Source organism: Megascapheus bottae, chromosome 4 (genome assembly GCF_031878675.1).
Source record: "Megascapheus bottae isolate mThoBot1 chromosome 4, mThoBot2.hap1, whole genome shotgun sequence".
NCBI lineage: Eukaryota > Metazoa > Chordata > Mammalia > Rodentia > Geomyidae > Megascapheus > Megascapheus bottae.
Genome location: NC_143512.1, coordinates 13,608,169 through 13,617,160, shown reverse-complemented (window position 1 = coordinate 13,617,160; position 8,992 = coordinate 13,608,169). Strand labels below are relative to the sequence as shown.

The window sequence follows — 8,992 nt, the reverse complement described above, 5'->3', positions numbered from 1 at the left end:
CTAGTGGTAGAGTGCTCACCTAGCATGCACAAAACCCTAGGTTAGATTCCTCGGTACCACATACTCAGAAAAAGCCAGAAGTGGCACTGTGACTCAAGTGGCAAAGCACTAGGCTTGAGCAAAAAAAGTGTCCAAGGACAGTGCTCAGGCCCTGAGTTCAGTCCCCAAGACTACCAAAAAAAAAAAAAAAGAAAAGAATCTTTAGGGATTGTCTACCTCTTCTGGCTTTGATCCTCAATCCTCCTGAATAGCTAGGTAGTATCCATCAGTGCCTGCAATCTACACCCTAAAAATGTATTGAAACATGATGCACAGAGGTGTTACAGTTACATAAGTCAGGTAACGAGCACATTTCTTTTTGAACCTTGTCATTGCTTCCCTCATTCCTTCCCAATTTTTGTTCCCTCTTCACCTCCTCCCCCTTCATTTCCAACGTAGTGTCTAGTAAGAATCACTAGTGAATTAGGACACCCTTTGCCCCACTGTTTCTTTTTTTGTTTTCTTTTTCTTTTTTTGTGGGTCATGGGGCTTTAACTTGGCCTGGGCACTGTCCCTGAGTTTTCGGCTCGAGGCTACCACCCTATCCTTGACCCAAGCTCCACTTCCCCTTTTCTAGAGTTTAGCTGGAGATAAACAGTCTCAGGTCCTTTGTGCAGGGCTGGCTTTGAACCTTGATCCTCAGATCTCAGCCTCCTGAGCAGCTAGGATTACAGGTGTGAGCCACCCCACCTGGCTGCCCCACTGTTTCTATGATTCCCTTTCCCCTCCCCAAATCAGATACACTAACAAGACAAAGGGGGCAGAAATCAAAAACAGCAACAACAAGAAAAAACAAATGGGGGGGGGAAGAACAGCTAACAACATATTTTTTTAAAGCCCTCTTGTTTCCAGGACAGTGCCCAGACCCTAAGTTCAAGCCCCAGCACAAACAGAGAGAGACAGAGACCGAGGCAGGGGGAAAGAGATGATTTATTGGTCCTTGCTTATAATCCAGACTCTCAGGAGGCACAAGCAAGAAAATTGTGAGTTTAAGGCCAGCCTGGACTACATGGCAAATTCAAGCCCGGCCTAAGTGCCAGGCGCTGGTGGCGCACACTTATAATCCTAGCTACTCAGAAGGCTGAGATTTGAGGATCATAGTTCTAAGTCAGCCCAGACATGGAAGTCTGTGAGACTATTATCTCCAATTAACCACTAGACAAACAGAAGTGGCACTGTGCCCCAAGGTGTAGGGTAGTAGCCTTGAGCTGAAGAGCACAGGAACAGCATCTAGGCCCAGAGTTCAAACCCCATGACTGACCAAAAAAGGGGGGTGCGGGAGTTTGGCCTAGTGGTAGAGTGCTTGCCTAGCATGCACGAAGTCCCAGGTTCCATTCCTTGGTACCACACACATAGAAAAAAAGCTGGAAGTGGTGCTGTGGCTCTAGCCTTGAAAGAAGTCCAAGGGCAGTGCTCAGACCCTGAGTTCAAGCCCCACGACTGGCAAAAAAAGAAAGAAAGAAAAAAAGCCTGTGTTATGTGGAAAGTCTTGTCTCAAAACAAACTAAACAATAATGGGCTGGCTACTTGACTCAAGTGGTGGAGTTACTGCCTCCCAAGAAGAGAGGCCTGAACTCAAATCTCAGTGCTAGAAATAAAGCAAAACAAAACACAAAAGATCAGTCCAGGTATAGTAGCACGTACCTGTAATCCCACCACTGAAGCAGAAGGATTATGAGTTTGGGCCAAGCTTGGGCTGCTTAGAGACACCACAAACAAAAAACTAAACCCTCAACCCAAACAAAAACATCAATGGACAGCAGGAAATCTGTTAGTAGGTGGAAATAGTGGGGAGCCCTGCCTGGGTGACTGGAGTCTGACAGAGGAGCTGAGGAGAGAGCAGGTGGATCCAGCTCCTGAATTTGACAAGGCAGGTGCCAAGGAGGAAGATCAAGGTACTCTCAGAGCTAGGGGCTGGCCCAGGGTAGCCCAGATGTTCCCGGAAATATGAGCGCGGGAAAGAGCAAATGAGGGTGTGTGCGCAAGGCGTGTGCCCCGCAGACGTGGCAGCTCTGGGTAGGGGAGTGAGGGCAGTGAGCACTGCTTTACCCAGCTGGCCTCCAGTCCCAAAGGAGCCCTGTGACAGTCCCGGACAATGCACCAGGTAGACTCTTTGCTCACCCCTTCCTGCCAGACTACCAAGGCCTTTGCAGGCCTGAGTTCCCTCTCACCCTGTGCATCCGGAGCTGCTTTCCCGCCCCCTGCCTGGGAGGCCAGGGCCAGCGGCTGGCTGCCCCAGAGAGCTCCGCCTGGTGAGGGGAAGTGGGCAGTATTTCCACACCAACGGGACACATGTGGGAGGTGGGACAGAACCGTGTAACTAAAGGAAATGGGTTTGCCCTGACAGCTTTTCCTGGACCCCAATTGCCTATCCACAGGGAGGCCAGGCTGAGGGCTGAGGGTGAGAGGGAGGGGCCAGTGTAGCAGTGTCCCCAGCAGCATGGTGACTGGGGAGGGAGGGAGGCTTGGGAATTCTTAGGGTTTCAGGACTTTGTTTCTGACTTTTTGTTTGTTGGTTTTGTTGCATTTTTTTGTTTTGATGCCAATCCTGGGGCTTGAACTCATAGCCTCGACACTGTTCCTGAGCTTTTTTTTTTTTTTTTTTCCTGCTACCACTTGAACCACAGCTCCAGTTCTGTCTTTTTCGGGGCTTGGTTGGAGATTAGTCTCCTAGACTTTCTTGCCCAGGCTGGCTTCAAACCTTGATTGTCAGATCTCAGTCTCCTGAGTAGCTAGGAATATAGGCACAAGCCTCCAGTGCCTGGCTTGTTTTGCTTTTTGGCTTGAACTCCAAGCCTCAAGCTCGCAAACAAACTGGTCACTTGAGCTGTGCCTCCTGTTCTTTTTGCTTTTATTTTTTTCTTTTATTTCTTTCCCTTTTTTTTTTTGTGGGTAATAGGGGCTTGAACTTGGCCTAGGCACTGTCCCTGAGATCTTCAGCTCAAGGCTATCGCCCTAGCCTGGGTCTGGGCATTGTTCCTAAGCTCTTGAACCACAGCCCCACTTTCCATTTTCTAGTGATTAACTGGAGATTAACGTCTCTTGGCTTTGTAGTGCATGGGCGATCCTCAGATCTCAGCCTGCTGAGTAGCTAGGATTACAGGCATGAGCCACTGTGCCCGGTTTTTGTTATTTTTCAATATGGTCTGTGTGTAGGCGTAGGCTGGCCTGGACTGCAGTCCCGTTGTTCACACTTCCTAGATAGCTGGGATGACATGTATAGGCCAACATGCTTGGCTTTTTATTAGTTGAGATGAGGTCTCTTGTACCTTTTTTTTTTCCCTAATAAAGGGTGGCTTTGAATCAATTCTTCAACGTCTGCCTCCTGAATAGCTAGGCTTACTGGTGTGAGCCACCACATTTAGCCTTGGAGTTATTTTATGGTTTATATACTTCACTGAAATTCTCTCACCTCCACTAGGCATGTAACAGATTGGAGATAGAAGTAGGGAAAACATACCTCTAGCTCTTGTAGAACTCAGGAACCCTGACAGAGGGAGACTGGCATAGGATTTCCTCTGGCTGGAGTACAGCTAGCAATCTACCCTGGCCACCACCCTACTCCAGGACCCCAGGAGGTCTGGGGGAAAGGACCCAAGTCGTCTCCCCTTTCTACCTTGTAGTGAGCGAGGGTTATGGGAGCCTCAGAAGCTGGACAAGAACTCCACCTTCCAGGCCTGCTCACTGCCCCGGGCACGGGCTCAGAATGACACCTAGACATTTTCCTGGAGATGTAGGAAGAGAGGCAGTGGGAGGGGACTTTGGGGACACACTCTATTATGCCTGGCTATAATGAAGCCTCTTGCTTTGTCCCTTTCTCAATGACTTTTCCTGTCTCTGTGTCCATCTTCATTTCCTGTTTCTTTTTGCTTCTCTCTCTCTTTCTCACCCTACACTCCCTGCTGTTCTGGATACTCTTGTGTTTCTAGCTCAACCTCTGTTCCTGTCTCTCCCCTGGACCGTCTGTCTCTGTTTCCTTTTTTCCTATATTTTGTTTTTACTCATTGATTGATTGCCAGTCCTGGGTCTTGAACTCAGAGCCTGAGCACTGTCCTTGTGCCTTCTCAAGGCTAGAGCTCTACTACTTGAGCCATAGCACCACTTCTGGCTTTTTTTTTTTCCTTTTTCTTTTTCTTTCTATGAATGTGGCACCGAGGACTTGAACCCGGGTCTTCATGCATGCTAGGCAAGCACTCTACTACTAGGCCAAACTCCTGGCCTTATATTTTGTTTTTCTATGTGTCCATATCCCTGCCAACCTCTCCCTCTGCCATCTGTCCATTGTAGGCTTCTCCAGCTGTGAATGGCTCCCTGGCGCAGGAGCCCCAGAAGCAGCTCCCGGAGGTGCTAGGTGGGGCCTGGGAGCCGCCTCCGGAGGATGGGCTGCCCCTGCTCACCATCATCATTGCTGCCTTTGTGCTGCTGGCTGTCTGCATCGTGGTGGCAGTCCACATTGGGCCAAAGCTACACCAAGGCCGTGCCACTCTTCCTACCGAGCCACCAGTCTCAAAGCCAAAGGACGGCATCTACCTCACCCACTGGCGGCTTCTGGGCCTCGAGAACACTCATAAAGAAGTCCAGCAGGAGCCTCCCGACCCTGGCTCTGACCCAGCACCAGAGCGACCCAGGCCCAGCCTCGGGGAAGACACATATCTATAGATATGGAGATTCTGAACTCAGATCTAGAAACAGGGCAGGGCCCCAGAGACTCATGCTTCTCGGGAGGCTGAGATCCGAGACTCAGAGTTTGAAGCCAGCCTGGGCAGGAAAGTCTGTGGTTTTCTTATCTTGAATAAATGATCAAAAAGCCAGAAGTGGGACTGTGGCTCGAGGTGTAGAGGGCTATCTTTGTGCAAAAAAGTTCAGGGAAAGGGTGCAGGCACTGAGTTCAAGACTCAGGACTGGCATAAAATAATAAGAATGATGAATTCACCAGGCACTGGTGGCTCAGGCTTATAATCCTAGCTACTCAGGAGGCTGAGATCTGAGGATCACGGTTCAAAGCCAGCCCAGGCACAAAAGGGAGATTCTTACCTCTAGTTAACCACCAGAAAAACAAGTGGCGCTGTGGTTCAAGTGGTAGAGCTGTAGAGCTCAGGGACAGCGCCCAAGCCCAGAGTTCAAGGCCCATGATCGACAAAAATGAATAAATAAATAATTGAAAATTGGACTGAAAATTCAAGTAGAAGCAAGTTGGAGTGTGGGGACCAGAGCTACCGAAGGCCCACAGGACTCAGCTAGAGCTTCACTTTCAATGTTTACAGAGAAAACTCTGCTGTGACAGGAAAATAAAAACAGATTGACAATCCTGCCCAGAGACAAGATACCATGGATGTTCCCAACGCCCAAGGCAATTCTGAGGAAGTTGTTCCCTCTCCTCAGGGACCGCTAGACCCTGAATCTCCTCCTCTGAGTCCCTGTTCTCTCCTTGCACCCAGAAGTCTTCTTTCCTTGTGATGTAAAGAGAATTCAGCTTGGGGAATGGAAGCATGGCTCAGTTGGTAGAGGGCTAACGAATGAGTGAAGCATCAGAGACTGAGTTTAAGTCCCAGTATTGCAATAAAATAAAATTCAGCGTGGAAAATTCTACCCTTATACAGGAATGTCAGAAGTCCCATGCCCTGGGTCCTGTAAAGGCCAGGGAGAGCTGAGTTAGATAACCATGATCTGTGATGGTTCTAGACTGGGGGGGGGGGGGGGGGGTGCTTGTAGAAGGAAGGAATGTGTGTTCCTTTCCACCCACTGGAGGGCAGCAGTTTGTCTGACAGGGCCCAGGCCTGTTGATAACCTATCAAGACCTTGGGAATGCCAAGCCCCATTTATAGTTGGAAGATTGGCTTTGAATTGTTTCCTAATTGTCTTGCTTTCCCAGGATGTGATGGGAAGCTTGAAACCTCAATACTGTCCAATTTCTGCATACATAAGCCTGTGAGGAAACATGTAGAATTTATTACAAAACATTTCTCAGGAAGTGGTGCCATGACTGAAAGTGGAAGTGCACTAGTCTTGTGCAAAAGAGCTGAAGGACAGTGCCTAGGCCCTGAACTCGAGCTCCATCACTGAAAAGAAAAATGTTTTTTTTGCCAGTCCTGGGCTTGGGCTTTGGGCCTGACCACTGTCCTTGGGTTTTCTACCACTTGAGCCATAACACTACTTCTAGCTTTTTTCTATGTATATGGTACCAAGGAATTGAACCCGTCTTCATGCATGCTAGGCAAGCACTCTTCCACTAGGCCCATGGGTGATTTTTATTGTTTTTCTTTCTTTCTCAGGAGGCTGAGACCTGTGTATCTCAGTTCAAGGCCAGCCTAGGCAGGAAAGTCTGTGAAATTCTCATCTCCAATTAACCTCCAAAAAGCCAGAAGTAGAGCTATGGTTCAAATGGTAGAGTGCCAGCCCTTGATCCTCCAGTTCCTCAATCCTCAATGTAGAAAAGAGCACTAAAAGGGCAACTCCATGCCTTCAGTCAGACTGCTGGGTTTAGTGCTTTACCCATCCTCCAGCTGCTGTGCAACCACAGGGAGGGGTTGGCAGCAGCATACATATGCAAGCAGATTTGGGCATCAGAGGTAAGGTGTGATGTTTTTATTACCAAGAACAATCAAAATAATTAAAATCTGCTTCTAGCTCTAGAAAAGCATCCAAAATGTTCTCCAGTTTTTTTTTTTCCTGTGACTTCTTTTCTTTATTGGCTATTGTAGAGTAGGTAATTTGTGAATTTCCTCAGTCTCTTTTTGTTATTGATTTCTAACTTGGATCCATATTTCCTATTACTTATTTTTATTTTGCAATACTGAGAATGAACCCAGGGCCTCAACTTGATAGGCAAGCACTAAACCCCTCAAGCCTCACTGGGGTAAATACGTATCAGTCTGTTGTATGTGTCAGTCCAGCAGCAAAATGATGACACAGTCATGACAGATAATCTCAGAAGTGGCTTTTAAAACAAATATGAGATGAAAACAAGAAATCGTGGGCTGGGATGTAGTTCAGTGGCAAAGCCCTTGCCTAGCAAGTGCAACGTCCTGGGTTCAACCCACAGTACCAAAAAAGAAAAGAAATCTCAAGAAGGGGCCAGGCTGGGAGAATGGCTGAGTTGTAGAGTGCTTGCTTACCTAGCATTCACAAAGCCCTGTGTTTGCTTCCTCTGTACCACATACACAAAATAAGCCAGAAGTGGGGATGGGAGGAGAGAAAGGGGGACAAAAACATGAGAAGAGGTATCAAGATTCCAGAAGTAATGTAACCATTACCTGATGAATATAACTGTAACCCCTCTCTACATTATCCCAACAATAAAATACAATTTAAAAGAAAGAAAGAAAGAAAGAAAGAAAGAAAGAAAGAAACCTCCAGAAGCGGTGACTCAAGCAATAGAGCATTAATTAGCCTTGAGAGAGCCTAAGGACAATGCCCAGGCCCTAAGTTCAAGCCCCAGGACTGGCCAAAAAAAAAAAAAGCAATCTCACTGGACACCATTGGTCCATGCCTATAATCCTAGCTACTCAGGAGGCTGAGTATAAGAAACATGGTTTCAAGCCAACCTAGATAAGAAATCCCATAAGACTCATATCCAATATTTGAAATTTGATAGGGAAGGGGGGAAAACCAAGACGGGTGGGGGGTGTGGGGGGGAGGGAAACGGGTACCCAGACATGTGAAAGGGTATCAATGTATGTGAATTAATGCACCTTCTATCTGGCAAATATCATGTAACCCTTTTACTAATTACAATAAAAAAATGGTCAACAAAAAAAAAAGAAATAAAAAAAAAGACTCATATCCAATTAACTAAAATAGAATAAAATAAAAGTAGGGCTGTGGCTCAACTCAAATGGTAGTGCTAGCCTTCAGCAAAAGAAGTTTAGGGACAGTGTACCCAGGCCCTGAATTTAAATGGGCATCCCTGCCATCTCCCCCCTGCAAAAAAAAAAAGAAAGAAAGAAAGAAAGAATACGAAAGGAAAAAAACAGCAATTCTCCATTGGAGAACCAATAACACTGTTATGGCTAAGGGAAAGAGACTCTACCAGAAACTGGAGATAGATTTACTGTGAAGGTTACATGGCAGGAAAGCTCTCAATGACCTTGGTAGTCAGGAAGGGAGCTGGAAAAATAAATACCCCATCTACATCTTCCTCCTCCCCTCTCCTTTCTCTTGCTGGAGCTCCCCATGGAGCCAACATATTCAGAAGCCTTAGGATTAAAGGGTCTGTTGATACTATGCAGACAGGTCAGCCCACGGTAGGGGAGGCCTAGAGAGCCACTGGGACAAGCCTGGCATGTCCCTTAATAAAATACCTACACATGGGCTGGGAGTTTTGCCTAGTGGTAGAGTGCTTGCCTAGCATGCACGAAGACCCAAGTTTGATTCCTCGGTACCACATATATAGAAAAAAGCTGGAAATGGTGCTGTGGCTCCAGTGGTAGAGCTCTAGCCTTGAGAAAAGCCCAAAGACAGTGCTCAGGCCCAGAGTTTAAGGCTCAGAACTGGCAAAAAAAAAAAAAAAAAAACCTACACGTTTACAGAGTCTTTACAACATTCCTATGAAGGTGACCTGAGCAGCAATTATAATCGCTCATCTGAGAGGAGACTGAGGCTCACAAAGAATTGACTTGCCCAAGAACATAGGACTTCTCTAGAAATGTCAAGTTCAGGGTCTTTCTCTGTGAAGTGGGAAGAAATAATTTCTGGGAATCCAGCAACTAAAAGAAGCACCCAGAAGGGGCCGGGAGTTTGGCCTAGTGGTTAAAGTGCCTGCCTAGCATGCATGAAGACCCGGGTTCGATTCCTTGGTACCACATACATAGAAAGAAGCCGGAAATGGTGCTGAGGCTCAAGTGGTAGAGCTCTAGCCTTGAGAAAGTCCAAGGACATTGCTCAGGCCCTGAGCTCAAGCCCAGGACTGGTAAAAAAAATAAAGAAGCACCCAGGGCCGAGAGTGTAGCCTAGT

General features: G+C 47.2%; 1 protein-coding gene across 1 annotated transcript; it reads left to right on the top strand.

Annotated features, from left to right (window-relative positions):
* The first annotated feature begins 2,134 nt into the window (after positions 1 to 2,134).
* Smim33 (small integral membrane protein 33) lies at positions 2,135 to 4,698 on the top strand. Its single transcript, XM_090331099.1, has 2 exons — positions 2,135 to 2,143; positions 4,327 to 4,698. The coding sequence occupies exons 1-2, from the start codon at positions 2,135 to 2,137 to the stop codon at positions 4,696 to 4,698; spliced, it is 381 nt and encodes a 126-aa protein (XP_090187225.1).
* Positions 4,699 to 8,992: the final 4,294 nt, after the last annotated feature.